At 53.3% G+C, this 17,722-nt stretch overlaps 6 protein-coding genes across 6 annotated transcripts; 5 read left to right on the top strand and 1 right to left on the bottom strand.

Moving 5' to 3' along the window:
• The first annotated feature begins 109 nt into the window (after positions 1 to 109).
• Positions 110 to 2,759, top strand: QC764_504390 (uncharacterized protein). The gene is made up of 3 exons (XM_062947697.1): positions 110 to 955; positions 1,030 to 1,751; positions 1,808 to 2,759. Exons 1-3 carry the CDS (start codon positions 850 to 852, stop codon positions 2,390 to 2,392), a joined length of 1,413 nt encoding a protein of 470 aa, XP_062798927.1. The 5' UTR covers positions 110 to 849; the 3' UTR covers positions 2,393 to 2,759.
• Positions 2,760 to 3,742: 983 nt separating this feature from the next.
• Positions 3,743 to 4,894, top strand: QC764_504380 (uncharacterized protein; the record flags this gene model as incomplete). The annotated part of the gene is given in 2 exon segments (XM_062947696.1): positions 3,743 to 4,732; positions 4,748 to 4,894. The coding sequence occupies 2 exon segments, from the start codon at positions 3,743 to 3,745 to the stop codon at positions 4,892 to 4,894; spliced, it is 1,137 nt and encodes a 378-aa protein (XP_062798926.1).
• A 433-nt stretch (positions 4,895 to 5,327) lies between these two features.
• On the top strand, positions 5,328 to 7,587 carry QC764_504360 (uncharacterized protein; the record flags this gene model as incomplete). The annotated part of the gene is made up of 2 exons (XM_062947695.1): positions 5,328 to 6,989; positions 7,041 to 7,587. The coding sequence occupies exons 1-2, from the start codon at positions 5,416 to 5,418 to the stop codon at positions 7,585 to 7,587; spliced, it is 2,121 nt and encodes a 706-aa protein (XP_062798925.1). The 5' UTR covers positions 5,328 to 5,415.
• A 1,113-nt stretch (positions 7,588 to 8,700) lies between these two features.
• Positions 8,701 to 9,785, top strand: QC764_504355 (uncharacterized protein; the record flags this gene model as incomplete). Its single annotated transcript, XM_062947694.1, has 2 exons — positions 8,701 to 9,502; positions 9,616 to 9,785. 2 exons carry the CDS (start codon positions 8,701 to 8,703, stop codon positions 9,783 to 9,785), a joined length of 972 nt encoding a protein of 323 aa, XP_062798924.1.
• Positions 9,786 to 10,091: 306 nt separating this feature from the next.
• CCT2 (T-complex protein 1 subunit beta) lies at positions 10,092 to 13,123 on the bottom strand. The gene is made up of 6 exons (XM_062947693.1): positions 12,764 to 13,123; positions 12,546 to 12,700; positions 11,106 to 12,480; positions 10,498 to 11,047; positions 10,312 to 10,449; positions 10,092 to 10,219 (listed from the first exon to the last, which is right to left on the bottom strand). The coding sequence occupies exons 1-4, from the start codon at positions 12,764 to 12,766 to the stop codon at positions 10,988 to 10,990; spliced, it is 1,593 nt and encodes a 530-aa protein (XP_062798923.1). The 5' UTR covers positions 12,767 to 13,123; the 3' UTR covers positions 10,092 to 10,219; positions 10,312 to 10,449; positions 10,498 to 10,987.
• Positions 13,060 to 16,090, top strand: PRT1 (Translation initiation factor 3 subunit b). The gene is made up of 3 exons (XM_062947692.1): positions 13,060 to 13,795; positions 13,865 to 15,404; positions 15,464 to 16,090. Exons 1-3 carry the CDS (start codon positions 13,524 to 13,526, stop codon positions 15,890 to 15,892), a joined length of 2,241 nt encoding a protein of 746 aa, XP_062798922.1. The 5' UTR covers positions 13,060 to 13,523; the 3' UTR covers positions 15,893 to 16,090.
• The last annotated feature ends 1,632 nt before the right edge of the window (positions 16,091 to 17,722 follow it).

Here is a 17,722-nt window from a genome sequence, read left to right as displayed (position 1 = left end):
CTGTTAAGGACTTAATATCTTGACAGTGGGACCTGGGTCACTGGGTTCGGCCTTTTCCAGTCACCCGGGCAACTCACCCTCGTACAACAACAGAATTGACACCTTTTGGCACCCCATGCTTGATTTGACACGATCCATTCAGGGAGCCCAAGACATGTCTCAAAGTGCCAAGCATGAAACGGATGACGGGACGTACCCCGCAAAAGAGGGTCCTCCTTGGCAGAACGAGCCTATACGAACTAGAACGCGCTAGATCCCGTTTGGGACTTCTGGGCTGACGAGTCGATGCGACGGGCCAACAGCAGCCAACAGCAGCCAACAGCAGCCGTCGCCGTCTCGAACGCCCCCCACAGCACACGGGCACTGCAATGCACCGCCCCAGCAGCCATTTGCACAATCCCTGCTCAGGAACAATGAGACTCGGAAAGACTCCCAGAACAAAGGAAATGTCTCCAAATTGGGCATTTCGGCGCCCTGGCCTCGGGCCCTTACGTCAGGTCAACCACTGTTCCATTCTCACCCCGAACGGGAGTTGCATGCTGACGACGACGACGACGACGATTGACCGGTTGTTTCCGACGGGAATATACAACCAACTCTTTTGAAGTGGTGATGTCGAACTGCTGACGGCCGCTGCCCTGCCCTGCCCTTCTGCCCACATGCAGCAGCCTTCTCCTCGCCCTCATCCCCGAAATCTCCGTCTTCTCCCTACTACTCGAAACCAAATTCGGCTTGAGGATCCCGGCCTTATTTCCCTAGCTCCTTTTCCCAGCGACGTCGACTTTCCCAAGCAGCACCGACAGGCCACAGCTACAGCAGATACCCGATGCGCGCCGACAAACCGCAAACATGAGATGGACGAACGCTTCTGCTGCGGCAGCGCTGCTGCTGTGCGCAGTGACGGGTGCCAGTGCGCAGTCCGGAAACAAGCTGCAGGTCAATCTTGATTCTCAAGGTGGGTTCCCGGGAGCTAGCACAGCAGCAGAAACAGACGGTACGGACCGTTTGCTAACGAAAGAGACGGGTCAGATTCCATCAAGAGAGCCGCCAAAGTCGTTGCTGCCAACCTCTGGGAGTACTACCGCGGTGACGAGCCAGGCCAGACACCGGGCATTCTGCCAGGCCCGCCACCGGCCGGCGACTATTACTGGTGGCAGGCCGGCGCAATGTTCGGCACCTTGATCGACTACTGGCACTACACAGGCGATAGCACATACAACAACGAGACCGTCCGATCCATCGTCCACCAAGCTGGCGCTCCTACCTTTGCCTTTATGCACCCCAACTGGACCGCCTCTCTCGGCAACGATGATCAAGGTTTCTGGGGCATGACGGCTATGCTGGCCGCCGAGGTCAACTTCCCCAACCCGGCGCCCACTGACCCGCAGTATCTCGCGCTCGCCCAAGCCACCTTCAACACTCAAGCCGCCAGGTGGGAGAACCAGGACTGCGCCGGTGGTCTCCGCTGGCAGGTTCCCCATACCAACAACGGCTACGATTACAAGAATACTATTGCCAACGTTGTCTTCCTCAACATCGCCGCTCGTCTCGCGCGGTACACAAACAATGAAACATATGCCGAGTGGGCCGAGCGGACATGGGATTGGACCGAGGGCGTTGGGTACATCACGGAGGATTACGATGTGTACGATGGTGCCAACACTCCGCAAAACTGCACCAACCTCAACAAGGTGCAATGGTCGCCCAATGCTGCTGTCTTACTCCACGGCGCCGCCATCATGTACAACTATGTATGTCTTGAATATTCCCCTCTTGCTCCCACAGAAAACTGACCGTCGACCCCCAGACTACCGGCGACAGGCAGGCCCAGTGGAAGACCCGCGTCGCCGGTCTCCTCAACCGAACCGTCGACCACTTCTTCCCCGAAGGCATCATGGTCGAACGCCCCTGCGAGCTCAAGGACCGAGTCCAGTGCAATGTCGATCAGCACTCTTTCAAGGGGTACATGCACCGCGCTCTGGCCTCGACCGCCATCGTGGCCCCTTTCACCCGGGATTCGATCCTCGAGGTCCTCAGGTCATCAACAAAGGGCGCGGTGGAATCGTGTCTGGCGGACGGAACCTGCGGCTTTCGCTGGGATAGGGGGGAGTACGATGGCGATGTGTCCAATGGACCGGCGGGTCAGCAGATGAGCGCTTTGGCGGCGCTGTCTACGCTGCTGTTGGATAATAGTGATGGTCCGTTGACGAACTCGACGGGTGGTACGTCGGTGGGTGACCCGAATGCTGGGTCTAGCGCTTTTGAGCTGGATCCCATGAGGCAGATCACGGCGGGGGATAAGGCGGGGGCGGCGATAGTGACGATTGTGGTAGTGGGATCGTTTGTGGGGAGTTTGGTGTGGATGAGTGGGGGTTTGTTTGAGGTTTCTTGATTTTTTTGGGTCTTTTTCTTTGGGGGTATATGTTTTATCGTGGGGATTTTTTATTCTGGGTAGGGCATTTGGTTTTTTGTTTTCTTTTTTTTTCTTGTTTCTTCTGTTTCTTTTTTTCTTATTTTTTATTTTTTTGTTTTTTTTGTGATTGGTTGCAAAGTACTTGGTCGTCTGGCATATAGCGCGTACATTTGATCATATAGGTAGCATCATGGGCCCCTGGGATGGTTAGGGGGTGAGTCAAAATGTTTGTATACATACCATTCGTTAATATTGATGCTAAATGATGGGAGAGCCCCTTGTGTGAGAGTTGATACAAGTGCGCTGTTGCCCCTTGATATGGAACTTGTTGCCTCTCGGAGTTGAACTACTAGCGTTTGTCTGGAATACGGTTCACCGCATCCAAAGTATGCAGCATACATCGTGAGTCTTGTTGCCATACAAACATCTCGCCGGAAGGGTCTCTAACAACGCCCACTGTTTATCTCATTGTTGTTGACAAACTTGATCACAGCTGCCGCCGTGCCTTTCGCCTTCCGCCGAGATTTTACTTTCCGTGGACCTGTTTACCCGCTTGCAAAGAGGAAAGAGCCCGTTGCCAGGTTTTCTAGCCTTCTCTTGGTTTAAATAATTCTCCAACTTTCTTCATCTCACGGGTCAGACGGCATTCTCGCAGACCCTTTCTTCCATCCTGAACCGCCTACCGTGACTATTATGTTCCAAAACAAACAGTCACCAGCCCGACCACAGCCGTGAGCTGCTTTGTTACAGGTGCCTACCTGGCAGGGTTCTCTCTCACTCACAAAAGTAGCCTGTCGTCCAGCAGTGAGGTTGTTTACTTATGTTCACGTCTTCACCTCTGACTCACAACTCTTCACTCTTCAACTTGCGATTCGCGACTTTCATCTTTACTTTACACTTTTACTTGCGACTTGCAACCCTTCCGCTAGTCAACTCACATCTTTCCATCACTGCTCACCGCGACCACACCTCTTCGTCCACTCACTCACGCGCATACCACCAACCACCTCTCAACCCTGTCACTCCTCAATACAGGTTGTCACCCCCTCCCTCCCCCACCACCCGAACAACTTTACCCCCCCTCACCAGATAACAAAAACCATGGACCGTAAACGCTCCTTCACCTCCCCAGGAACAGACTCCTCCCTTCCCTCAACTCCACTAAAGGCAAACGACGAATCGGAACTGGATCTCTCCCAGTCGCCGGCTGCGAAGAGGGCTAAAAGATTGGGGAGACTGAGTCAGGGGAGTGTCATGACCATGATGGGGACTCCGACCATTGCTCAGGGGAGGGGAGTAAAGAGGGTTAGGTTTAGTGATGAGGATGAGATGTTTACTCCTGGGGTTGGGGGGGTGAAGAGAAAGATTGGGGAGTTGGGGCGGCTGGAGGGGACGCCGTTTGAGGTTAGAATTGGGAGGGTTGGGGGGGGGAGACGGGGTGAGAATGGAGAGGTGGGCGGGGGTGGTGATGCGGGGGTTGATGGGGTGGATGTCAAGGAGGAGGAGGAGGAGGAAGGGCTCGAGGGGAAAAAGAGCGGGAAGAAGAAGAGGAGTCCTGGTGGGAGTGGGAAGAAGAGCAAGAAGAAGAAGAGAAAGTCGCTGGTTGTGGTGGGGGATGGGGATGCCGGGATGGACAGGATGGAGGAGATGTTTCCTGATCTGCCCAAGCCGTCGGCGGCTGCGGATGAGGAGGACCCTTGCCGCCGTGATTCTTTGCCCTCTGAGATGGACGAAGCGCAAGATTGTAGTCAGATGGAGCTGAATGGCACCCCCGGCGTGGACTTTGGCACTCACGAGGATGATGAGGCTGATGAGAAGGGAGATGAGGAGGTCAAGGAGTTTATTGAGGAGGTGTTTGCCCGGCCGGAGTTTGAGTACCGTGTTGGAGAGGAGATTGGGACTGACGGGAGTGGGGTGATGGCTGCTGCTGAGGATTATTTGGATCGGGAGGAGTCGCCTGGTACCTTGTCGTCTTCCACACCCAGCAACACTGCCGAAAACGACAACGTCACGGCTATCAAGTCGCTTTTGCACTCTCTCGACACCAAAATCTCTGCTCTTGCTTCTGAGAGTGCCGGTCAGTACATGCAAAACAAGATTGGTGACGTCCAAAAGGACCTCCGCGGGGCCTACGACGGGATGGTGAGGCTTTCTGGACGGCTGGACAGGGACGAGATGCGGGCGGCGGTCAGGCATGAGATTTTGTTCAACGGGATGAAGAGCATTGTGGCGGAGCTGGGGGCTGTGAGGAGGGAGCAGGAGGCGGTGATGAGGCATTTGGGGCTAGAGGCGGAGAGTCCGTTGGCGGTTGGGAGGAAGAAGTGGGCGGAGAAGGATAAGAATAAGGAGGGGAAGAAGGCGCTGGAGAGTTGTTTGAGGACGTATCTAGAGGGGATGGGGAGGGCGACGAAGAGGGAGGAGGTGGTGGAGAAGGGGCTGTTGGCCGTGGAGTATGCGGGGAGAGTTTTTGGGGGGTTGTGAGGGGTTGACTTATGGGTTATTTGAGGAGGGGGGATTGGAGTTTTGGTTGGGAGTTGATATGGACTGGATTATAGGATGTCTGGTGGCTTTTATGAAGATGGTGGGGTGGATAATGTGTTGGTTTGTTGTATGAGATTGGAGTTGGGAGGTGTGCGCTGCGTTTAGTTGATTCTGGTTGTACATGTATTTGTATGTAAGAGATCTCTTTTTGGGGAGAGGTAGTCAATCTTGAACATTGCCCCAACTTCTGCTGGGCATTCTGAGACTGGTGATGATATATCATACCCTAACCCTGGCCTAAGTATGCGCCATCTTACCGTTATGACGTCAGTTGAGTTGAAAGCCAAGCTCCTCCTTCCCGATTAGTGCACCACATGCAGCTTTGATAGGCTGCCCTGTCCCACGCGCGCTATCTAATCTTTTTGCACCCCCCGCAGCGTTTCCTTCATTTTTCCACAATAACAACGACCGTGTTGAATCAAGAGAAAAAAAAAGAAAAGAAAAAGAAAGAAAAAAAACGGATGGAAACCAGAGCCGGCGGCCTCGTCCGGTCCCGCGTCGCCAACGCGTGCGACACGTGCAAGCAGCGCAAGATCCGGTGCAGCGGCGTGTTGCCGTGCGGGTACTGCGTCCGCCGCCGGGACCCCGACAGTTGCCGGTACACCGCCCCGCGTGTGAGGCGTCCGAGGCCGTCAACCACCACCACCACCGCCGGCCACCGCGGGGATGATGTGAGGAGTTCTGTTTCGCATGCTTCTGGGTCGCCGGGGGCGGCTTCAAATCATTCGGTTGTGCGAATCGGTGCGCCGGTGCAGCAGCAGCACCACCACCGGATTGAGGAGCAACATCCGTTGGAAGAGCACGAGGACACCGAGGTGCCGAGGGAGGCGAGGCTGCTGTGTGACGCGCAGGGGAAGCTGGTCTTTATCGGGGACTGCGCGCCGCTGTCGTTTTTCCAGACGGTGAGGAGGCTGGTGACCACACGGGTGGATGCGCATGCTTTTGCGCCCGAGACGGGGGGGTACTCGGCGCTGGAGAATGCATCTTCCAGGCCGTCAGTGTCGTCTGGTTACGGGGCGTTGCCGCCGCGGGTGAGGATTGAGATCGGGCCTGCTGCGGTGGGGGCGTATTTGGAGGTTACGAGGGGGTTGATTGATTTGTTTGAGGATGATGCGAGGCTGGAGAGGGATATTATCGAGTGGGCTGCGGAGGATCATGGGGATGATGCTCTGGCTGGGGCGGTTAATTATTTGGTGTTGGCGATTGGGTGTCAGAAGATTGAGAAGGGGGGTGAAGGGACGGGGCAGCAGTATTTTGACTACGCGAGGAACGTGGCGCTTGCGAGTTTAGGGGGGAATTTGGGAGTGGCGAGCGTGCAGGTTTTTATACTTATCACGCTGTACTCGCTGGGGGCGTGTCAGATTAATGCCGCGTTTTTGTTCTTTGGGCTGGCGGCACGGGCAGCGCTGTCGATAGGGGTGCATAGGACCGCGGTCAATGCGAGGTTCGGGCCCGACATTCACAGGCAGAGGGACAGGTTGTGGAAGAGCCTGAGGGTGGTGGACTTGTTCTTGTCGACGTCGATGGGGAGACCGCCAGCGACATCGGATGTGGACTGTACGGTGCCGTACAGACAGCCGGACGAAAACGGGAGGGAGAAGTTTGATCTGTTGAACGCGTCGGTACAGATATTCCTGGTGATCGAGAGTGTCGTGGTGGAGGTATATTCGAGGAGGAAAATCTCGCCGAGGTTGACCGAGGGGATATCGAGAGAGCTGAGAGGGTGGTCAGGGCAATGGTTGGAGAGGTTGAAGGAGGTAGTGGAGGATAATAAGGAAGGTGACGTCGATGCTGGAGTGGTGAATGGTGCCTGCCAGGTGCTGGCCTCGTATTATTACGCAGTGATGCTGGTCTCGAGGCCATTCTTGATGGTGGAGCTACATCGAAGGCTTTCCGATGGATGTTCGTCACCGACCACGACTTCGGGAAAGTCGAAGCTTGCGGATGCCTGCATCGACGCAGCAATACTGATGGTTGAACCCATTCAGGACCTGATCGATAGAGGTCTGATGACAAGACGAGCACCTGTTATCGTGTAAGTCGGTTCTTTTCTTCTCTTTTTTTCCAAAGCTGACTTTTGTCTTAGGTCATGGCTGTTTGCCTCCTCGCTCGTCCTCGGTGTCGGTCTTATTGGCGGGTTTGGTCGCATCATCGAGAAGTACTGCCGCGCTGCCATTACCGCTCTCGAATACTTTGCGCAAACCGACACCCACGCGGTTCAATACTCGCTCATTGCCAAGTCATTACTCAGCACAGCACTAGAATACCTGGAAACGAAGGAGATACAGGAGCGGGCACGCAGGACAGCGAGCTCGTCACAGCTGTTTGGGCTCATACCACGAACTCCTCGGGGAAGCGATGGCGGTCTTGACGGGCCACAATCCAAAACAAACCAAGCTGCAGGACCGGGAGAAAGCAGCAGCAAGCCAGACAAGCCCCATCCATCCCAAGACGATGCTGTGATGCAACGCTTTGGCTTCGACTTTGAGTCTACGTTTTTGGGGATGACAGGAACACCCGAGTTTTCTGTCTTTAGCGGCTTTGAAGAAAATGCCGACCAAACCTTTGGGGCCCTAAACCTGTTCCCGCTTCTTGATGGGGATGGGCATATCGACTTGGCCAGCTACTTTTGAGATTTTGCCTACTGAGACTAACGCTTAATGACCCTCTCTGGCTCCGAACAGAAACGGGCAAGGATAAACCTCCCAGGCTCCACGGCGGCTCACCGAGAACCAGCCGTTCCCCCCCATTTTCCAAGATCCGGGTGTCGGAGACATACGATCGGTTAATCTGCCGGTATATTGTCGCATTGACGCAACGTCTTTGGATTGGACGCCTGCGCGCCTCTGCGGCTGGTGTTACAGTGGCCAAGCATTGGCGGCTGATCCTTTCAGGTCGGATGTGTCTTTACAGGAGGTATCACCAACTTCATCCGATGATGCTGGTGACACCAAGTACTTGTGGCGACGTCTGGCTTGGGGATGCAGCTGTGGCACGCCTGCTGTTCCAAGACTCCTGTATGTTCACCTGTCAAACACGGACCAGCGTGCATTGGGGTTCTCGCTGGCTATGAGTAGAAAAGCCTGGACATTCCGGATTGGCAAGGCCTTGGGTCACTTGGCGGTGGCCTTTCCACTGGAAACTCCCAAGGACGAGGTAATATATATGCCGCCTTGGCCAGTATGTGGGCTCCGACGACACGGCACACACAGATCGTTTCGAGTTGGCGGCCGTGGCAGGTTTCTCAAAAGTTTTGACAGCATCTGTGGGATCAAGGCATCCGAAGTTGACGTTTTCCCAGCACAGGGCAGTCTGAACCATGACTCTCGGGCTGATATCGGGTTACAGTATTACATTCTGGTGTGTCTGGCTCGTCACGAATCCGGTCACAATGATCGGTTTCGAGGAAACCCTGCTCTGTTGGCTGGATATGCTTGGTTCTGAACGTGCCGAGAGTTGTGATCAAGACTGAGCAATCGGGTTCAGTTTTGTCACAGTGTTGCTTTGTAGATTCTTGATGAGGTGCCAAGTGGTTCCGGCGTCACTGACGGGAGGAATCTTGCATGAGGGAGATCACCATTTTGCCTTGTCCCGCAGATCCTGTCAAGGGCAGCCCTCAACTCTCTCTCAGACACAGGCCTGTGAGTGTCATTTACCGCCAGTTTCTTTCCAGAGTTTTATTTCTGGTCAAGACACGGCAAGTCTCAGATCAAGCACCGCTCGCCGCTCGACATGCCCCTTACATGATGATGGTGACCCCACGGTGTTTCTCACGAGCTACCCTGGTATTGCTGTCGGTTATCCTGAGTCTCCTGCTGTTTACCGCCCTCCGAGTTCACAATGGAATCCCGCCAACCGTCTCCATCTCAGCCGCTCAGTCCATGGTTGAGAACCTAGCGGGGGAATGGTTCCATCTCGACCGACAGCACCCAGACAAAGTCTCACCCTTTACCCCGCAAGCGGACAATGCCGCAGAAGAACCAAAACCGCCAGAGCTCCCGGTAGAAGGCAAATCAAGTCGGAACCTCGCTCGACCTCCGGAGCTGGAATACCTTCGACAGGAAAAGTTTGGCCTCACAGACACAATCCTCTACACCCAGCAATGCATCAAACCCGTTTACGACAAGACCGTCGATCGAAATCTTGTCTCTAACATCACCACCCCTTTCACCTCAGACAAATCAACCATCGGCCTCACCCTCAGCGACGAAAATCTCTCCCTCCCACCGTGCAGCCCCATCTCCCTCCCCGTTTCAAAACCCTATCCCAAAACCCCCCACCCGGAGCTCATATTCGGCGTAGCCTCCACCTACGAGCGTCTCTCCTCCGAGTCCACCCTCTCAGCATTCGCCCACTGGTTGTCCCACTCCAAATCAAGACTCATCCTCACAATAACAGATTACCACTCCCTCCCCTCGCCCTCTGCCTCTTCATCTTCCCTACTAAAACTGTACCACTCCTGCTCCATCTTAGTCTCCGCCTTCCCCCCCACCCCCGCCCACACCAAGAATTACACCACCCCCAACTGCACTTCCTCCTCTTGTCGACGTTGTTATCCTTTTCCACCCCCCAAACCACGTTTCTCTCCCTCATCGACGACGACACTTTTTTTCCGTCTCTGCACCGCCTGTCGGTTGCGTTGGGAAGATATGACCCGTCAGTGCCGTTGTATCTCGGTGCCAGGTCAGAAAGCAAATCGGCGAATAGACAGTACGGGGAGATGGCGTTTGGGGGGGCGGGGTTGTTTGTTTCTGTGCCGCTGGCTAGGCAGCTGGTTCCCTACTTTGAGAGGTGTGCGGTTGAGTATGGGGGAGAGACAGAGGGGGGATGAGCTGTTGAGGGATTGTGTTTATGAATTTACGGAAGTGAGGCTGACGGAGGTGAGGGGTTGTGGCAGGGGATTTGAGGGGGGATGTTTCTGGTTTCTTTGAGGGGGGGGGGGGAGGAGGGGGGAGAGGCGGGGAGGAGGGGGAGGGAGGTATCTTGATCCATGGCATAACCCTGGGATTCCACCGAGAGATCACAAACGCGTGAAGAGAGAAGAGAGGAAGGGTGGTGCTGCTGGGGGACGGGGGACGAGGAGGTATCTTGACCCATGGAAGAACCCTGGGATTCCACCAAGAAATCCCGAACAGCTCCGCCGGGAGGAGAGAGGCGGTGGTGCTGGTGGTGGTAGAGGTACCGGAAGGTGGAGGGGGGGAGAGAAGAGGGAGGACAGAGGCGGTGGTGCTGGCGGGGGGAGGGGGACTGGAAAATGGGACCACCTTCCCATCCCTCCCAGCGACGCTCAACACCTCCCTCGGGAAGAAAGAGGCGGTGGTGCCGCTGGTGGGAGAGGCACTGGAAAATGGGACCACCCCTCTAACCCCCATCCCAAACACCTCCCCCCCACACCCGACCTCCGCCCTAGAGAGACCCCCCCCCCTCCTAAGCCTCCACCACTACAAAACCTGGTTCCACGCCCCAATCCCCCAAATGTCTGCCATCACCTCCCTCTGCGGCGATTGCTTCCTCCAACGATTCAAAACCGGCTGCAACACCACCACCTCCTCCTCCTCCACCACCACCGTGGGTCTCTGGGTAAACGGCTACTCCTACACCGAGTTCCCTCCCGGCTCCTTCCCCGATCTCCAAAAAGTCGAAGCAACATGGCAGTACGCCTCCTCGGGCGACTACGACGAAGCCTATGGCCCCTTGCGACCAAGGCTCGGAGAGGGACAAAAAAAGCAGTGGTTGCTTGTGGATGCCTACTGGACTGGGGAAGGGAAGAGAAAGAAGCAGTTCAGACAGTTGTACATTTACCGCGCACCAAGGGGGGAGGATAAGAAGCCTGTGGATGAGGTCTTGGAGGTTGTTTGGGATGTGTAAGATTGCATAGTAATAACACACCATCGTTTGACGCTATCTTCTTGGGTATCGGTGGTGACATGACAGATGATGTCGATATTCTTTTTTCATTCAGGCCGTCTAAAAGGGTGATATAATACAGGCCTGGCCCGCTCATGCTAATGCTACCGTCCAGCACATCACGCTTCAATGTCTCTCACGCCTTCTGGGGGCCGCCCTTATTATGTCATCCACACGGAGCAGGAGCTGCAAACACTACGTTAGTCACTGGCCACGAAAGGGACGGAAAAGAAAAAAAACTCACCTCGGCCGCCTCACTAGCCGAAGAAACCACTGCCTTTTTCAGCTTGTAGCTCTCAATAACACCAAGCTCCCGCATGTCCGTGATGCCGCCACCAGGCGTCATCAGGTCAAGACCATACGTGGTCAAGCCATCATATATAGCCTTGCGCAAGCGAGCAACCAGCTCCCCGGAATCAAGACCGGCATTGTCTGCCAGAATAGTAGGCAGCTGTCTGAGAGCGACAGCAAAGGAAGAAACAGCCATCTGCTTCTTGCCCTCAACCCGGGTAGCAGCCCCCTCCACAGCCTTGGCCATCACCATCTCGGCACAACCGCCACCAAGCGTCGTCCGGGGCTCCTTGACAGTCTGGGAAAGAACAGCGAGCGCGTCGTGCAAACTGCGCTCGGCCTCGTCGAGCAGCTGATCTGTCGCACCGCGGAGCACAATCGTGCACGCCTGTCCAGCAGCCACGCCCGAGAACTTGATCAGGGTATCCTCACCAATAATCACCTCCTCAATCAAGTCGCAGTGGCCGAGCTTGACGGATTCCGGGTGGTCAAACGTCGAGGTGATCTCGCCGCCCGTCACGAGAGCTAACCGCTCAATGCCGTCAAAGTCGGCGTGCTCGATCGACATGATGCCGGCATCCGTAAAAAGCTGCTCGGGCCAGTTGTAGATGAGCTGCCTGTTGATGAAGCAGTTGATCCCGTGCGCCTTGATCTTCTCCACCTTGGCCTTCATCTTTTCCTTCTCGGCCTTTTCCAAATCGGCCAGCTTGGCGGTCGAGCTGACCTTGAGGCGCGCGCCGAAGATCTTGACCTTGTCCGTGTCCATCGACGTGTTGGCGACGAGGATCTTTGCGTTTTCGAGGCGCTTGGGCTGGTTGACGCCAATCTTCTTGTCCAGGATGAAACCCTCGTCCAGGTATGACTCGCAGAGCTTGCCGCCGGCCTTCTTGATGATTTGAATGTGGCTGAGGTCGGAAGAACCCTTGAGTCTCATGATGGCATCGACCGCGAGCTTGGAGAAGTGATCCCTGTCTTGGGCGAGCACCTTGGAGCTCAGCGTCGTCCGCGCGATGGCGAGGAGGTCTTCTCTGAACGCTTGGGGGTTGTTGCTGTGGTCGACCGCAGAGGCCTCGAGAGCCTTGAGGGCGGCCTGGCTGGCTATCCGGTACCCTTCGATGATGGTCTGGGGGTGGATCTTCTTGTCGACCAGCTTCTCGGCTTCGCGAAGCAGCTCAGCGGCGAGGACGGTGACCGAGGTGGTACCGTCACCGACTTCGTCATCTTGAACCTTGGAGATGTTTACGAGGACCTTGGCGGCGGCGTTGTCGAGGGAGATGGACTTGAGGATGGTGGCACCGTCGTTTGTCACCATGATCTCGGCGGTCGAGCTGTGATGAACATGGCCTAGATTAGTAAATGATGACAACGTCTACAGCAAGGACCAGCAACATACGCAGACTGTAGAATCTTGTCCATGCCCTTGGGGCCAAGTGTGCTCTTCACCAGATCACCGACGGCGATGGCGCCAACGAAGGCGCTGAGACGGGCATTCTCACCCTTCTCCTGTGTGGTGCCCTCCTCGAAGATTTGGGTGGGACTGAAGGAAGCCTGTATCGGGGTATGATTAGGTCAGAGAAAGAGAGAACACAAGAATGGGTAGAGTAGACAGACCATGGCACTGATTCAAGATTGGTTATATCTGGTCTATAAGGTACCTAGTTTGGCCTCGACTTGAAGTTGCGGTGGCCCAAGATTCAGGAGATATCCGTAGTTGGTACTAGGTATTATGGGTCGCCGTGGGGAGGAGGGGCAGCTATGGGGACCAGGCTCTGGCAGTCAACACTGCACCACACAAGGCCAAAGCTGCCTGGCCGGGCCATCTTTTTGCGGTCGCGACCGGCAGAAAAAGTTGAGAGCTCCCCTCACCGCCCGCTTACACAGCTGTCCGCCACTTGCCTGTCACCTTGCAGCAGCCCCTCGCCAAGCAGCTTTGGGTCGCTGCCAGGAAGGGAAGTTTTTTTACACGCTGCGAATCTTTGCCCAAGCTCACAGAACAAGGCGAGGGGGAGACAGACAAAGGATAAAGTCGCTGAGATACCTTATCTGCACAATTACAACTGGGCTAGTATTGACATTGGCATTGACATTGATGCCTTATTGAAGCCGTCGACTCTCTTCTGTCTGTACTGTAGAAGTAATCCAAGTTCCAGGCAGCTCCCAGCAGAACCAAATTTGTGGGGCTCTTTTGGCAACTCTACCAAAAAAAACCGTTCTCGAACCCCACCACAGTCTGCGCAGCGCACAAAATCTCAATTATCCCGACCGACATCGAAGCAGACCACGTCCAGCGACAGCGCAATCCAGCAGCCAAAGAGACACCCCAGCCCGTTTTCGCAGTAGACCCAGCCAACCGAGAAAGAGTCTGCCCAGCATGGCGCCGTCCTATGAGACTCTGCGCGACGAGAACCTCGACGAGGAGGATTTCGACTACGACGAGGTTGATGTGTCGGATCTCAAGGAGAAATATGAGGTCCAGCTCGAGCAGGGCTACGACACCTTTGTCGTCATCGACGGCCTTCCCGAGGTCACCGAGGAGCAGAAGCCCAAGCTCGTCAAGTTCTTGTTGAAGAAGCTCAACACGGTCGGCAAGACCAGCGAGGATGCTATCTTCATGCCCTTTGGTGACCATGGCAAGTCGTTGCGGTACGTGGGCGGTCCACATTTTTTGTTTTGTTTTTTTGGATGATGTGCCCCCCTCTAATAAAACTGCAGCTTTGCCTTTGTCGAGTACTCATCGCCCGCCGAGGCCGCTGCAGCCGTGCGCCAGCTCGACTACTCCCCTCTCGACAAGAAGCACACTCTGCGCGTCAACAAGCTGACCGACATCGACCGCTATGGCCGTGAGGGTCGCATCGACGAGGAGTACACTCCCCCCACCATCGAGCCTTTCCAAGAAAAGGAGCACCTGCGCTCCTTCATGGCCGACCCCTCGGGCCGCGGCAGAGATCAGTTCGTCATGTACAGGGGAGACACGGTCGGTGTGTTTTGGAACAACGAAAAGGACCAGCCCGAGAACATTGTTGACCGCCCACACTGGACCGAGACCTTTGTGCAATGGTCGCCCCTGGGCACATATCTCACCTCAGTTCACCAGCAGGGTGTTCAGCTCTGGGGTGGTGCCTCCTGGACGAGAATCAGGCGTTTCGCCCATCCCTTCGTTAACCTCGTTGCCTTCTCGCCCAACGAAAACTACCTCGTTACGTGGTCCAACAGGCCTATTTCCATTCCTGATGAGGGCCACCCCCAGCTGTCTATCGACGACGATGGAAAGAACTATGTGATCTGGGACATCGAGACCGGCAAGCCCATCCGTTCTTTTGCCCAACAGGACACCCCCGCCGGACCCGATGGTGAGGCCAAGAAGCCCGCTAAGTTTCCCTGGCCGGCGTTCAAGTGGTCTGCCGATGACAAGTACGTCGCCAGACTGAACCAGGGAACATCCATCTCTGTGTACGAGCTTCCCAGGATGAACCTCCTCGACAAGACCACCGTGAAGCTTGACGGCGTGGTGGACTTTGACTGGGCGCCCGCGACCGTGAAGAGAGAAGGTGTGAAGGAGTATGAGCAGCTTTTCTGCTTCTGGACCCCCGAGATTGGCAGCAACCCCGCCAGAGTCGGTCTCATGAGCATTCCCTCCAAGCAGGTCGTCAGATCGCTCAACCTCTTCAGTGTTTCCGATGCCAAACTTCACTGGCAGTCAGAGGGTGCCTACCTCTGTGTCAAGGTTGACAGGCATTCCAAGTCCAAGAAGTCCCAGGCCACCACTCTGGAGATTTTCCGCATCAAGGAGAAGGGTGTCCCCGTCGAGGTTGTCGACACCATCAAGGACACAGTCATCAACTTTGCGTGGGAGCCCAAGGGTGACAGATTCGTCACCATCACGACGACTGAGCCCGTTGGCGCCACCGCTGTTCCCCCCAAGACGTCTGTTGCCTTCTTCTGCCCCGAAAAGGCCAAGGGGAACGCTGTTGGTAACTTCAAGCACCTCCGGACGCTCGAGAAGAAGAACAGCAACGCCATCTACTGGTCGCCAAAGGGCAGATTCGTCGTTGTGGCCACCGTCCACAACACGCAGAGCTCGGATCTCGACTTCTACGATCTCGACTTTGAGGGCGAGAAGCCAGAGTCGGACAAGGACCTGACTGCCAACTTGCAGCTCATGAACACTGCTGACCACTATGGCGTCACCGACGTGGAGTGGGACCCCTCTGGACGTTACGTTGCCACCTGGGCCTCTGCCTGGAAGCACGCCGTATGTTGTTTTCCATTAATTCCCAAAATGTGCACTTTGCTGACGATGTTTGACCATAGATGGAGAACGGATACCACATCTACGACTTCAGGGGTGAGCAGCTCCGTGAAGAGCCCATTGAGAAGTTCAAGCAATGGGCGTGGCGTCCCCGCCCGGCCACTCTCCTCAGCAAGGAGGAGCAGAAGCAGATCCGCAAGAACCTCCGCGAGTACTCGAGAATCTTTGAGCAAGAGGATGCCGAGCGTATCAGCAGCGCCGACGTGGCTGTCGTCCAGGAGAGACGCCGTCTGCTCGAGGACTGGTACAACTGGCGCGAGGTGGTGGAGGAGGAGGTTGCCGAGGAGCGTGCCGAGCTCGGCCTCCCCGCCGACCCTGTGGAGGAGCTCCTCAAGGCCAAGACGGCCGAGGTTGCGCCCAACGGTGAGGAGCAGGTCATTGAGGAGATCATGGAGGAGGTGCTGGAGGAGACGGAGGAGATTGTTAACTAGTAGATGGCATAAAGTAGTCCTTTTTTGTTTTTCTTCAGCGATAGTTTACATGTTTTGTGATGTGTGTTTTTCGAGGCAGGCAAAAGAAGATGGAGCGGGAGGCTTTTGCGTCCGATGATGTTGTCCTAGAATCCTTTTATTTTGTATGGGTAGCGGGGAGTGAGGGCTCTGAAAATGGGAGGCTGGTGTAATGTCATGTTCATGAGGATACAGGACATGCGTGTGAATCGGTATGATGATCATGCGTGCGTGCTACTCTAGAGATTCTTGATATTTCCACTAGGAAGGATAGCTGTAAGTTATATGTTATATGCAGCAGACCTATCAACACGGAAATGGGTATTTTGTTCATCGACGCCAGCGAGTCCTGTATTTTCACCGCTTCCCCACTTATAGCAGTATCCGCCAGTATACTCAGCTACAGCAAAGTTTATAGGCACTAGATATTAACAAAATACTACGTCTTTTTTTTATAGAAAACTAAAATTTAATTAAAATAACTATAAATTAATAACTACTATTATTAAAACCTATACTTTTTATCTTTGAAATATTTTTTTGCCTACCTATATTAACAATATTAAAGCTAAACTTTATACTATTATAATGCCGCTAATACTTTAGAGTAATTATGCTTACCGAAAATTAAGATTTAAGTTACTATCGTTAGTACTATTATTAACTTCACACTTACTAAAAATATATTTGTAAGGTATTTAAATTTTCTAAAAAATTTTAAATTCAATTTACATAATCAAGTATAAATTTTTGAAGATTTTTTATTGTATTATAAATAATATTGCTTTAAAACATAGTTTTTCAATTGGAAACTATATTTATTTAATATATAAATACATCACTTTAGAAACGGTAATAAGTGTCACAGTTAAGCTAACAGCAGGTCAAACAGTGTGAGAGGCGCGGGGCGCCCTCAGCCAATCAGGGCTGGCCAGGAGTGATCTGGTGCTAAGAAGCATGAGCAGTCTGCAGCATGCAAGATGTTCATCACGGCGAGCACTTTACAGGATGCACTGTGCTTAGGGTGATCGGGGCTATATCAGGATGATCAGTTGAGGGCCCCGAGGGCTATATATGCGGAGGAACTAGATGAGTAGCAGATAGTTCCGCAGTATGCAATTCAAGTCACATTCGTTGGTACTAAGACTATTGTGATTGAGACAAGCTATTTGTTGTGCGCTGTTTAGCTGCACCGAACTAAGATTCTTTAGAAGCGCCTTTGACTAGTATCCCTTTCAGAGGTTCTTGAAAGGTGTTCGTCATAAATACCTATACATTCGCTTATTATATCCTCTATAAACCTCGAGAAAAAAAGTTAGTATAGTTAAAGTAGCTACTTTAATAACTACTTAAACTATAGTAGATATTAAAGTAAAGCTTAATACTTAAGTTAAAGTAATTGTTTAAAATTGAATAATTTTACTATAATTAATATTACTATAACCAACAATCATATTATTTTTATTTCAAATAAAAAAAATACCTATAGACTTTTAACAAGCTAAATAATATGTTGATCTTATCTAAATTTATAAATCTAATTTTAACCTTAACTATTTACTACTATTATTACGATATCAAGAAACTTTTAATAATCTATAAATATTAGTACCTACAATATCTATAGTTAAATAAACAATAAAATAAAAAAATTATTAATATTTGAAGCTATATTCATAATTTCGTCTTCTGTCAAGTATAAAATATAATACTTAGTATAGTCCCTTATAGTTAGTCTTATTAAAATATCGAACGCTACTGAATTTACCTATAGCTAGAATTATGGCTAGATATCGGAAAAGGTGCGTGGGG

The sequence above is a fragment of the Podospora pseudoanserina genome, chromosome 5 (genome assembly GCF_035222485.1).
Source record: "Podospora pseudoanserina strain CBS 124.78 chromosome 5, whole genome shotgun sequence".
Taxonomy (NCBI): Eukaryota; Fungi; Ascomycota; class Sordariomycetes; order Sordariales; family Podosporaceae; genus Podospora; species Podospora pseudoanserina.
This window is presented reverse-complemented; position numbering and strand designations above follow the sequence as displayed.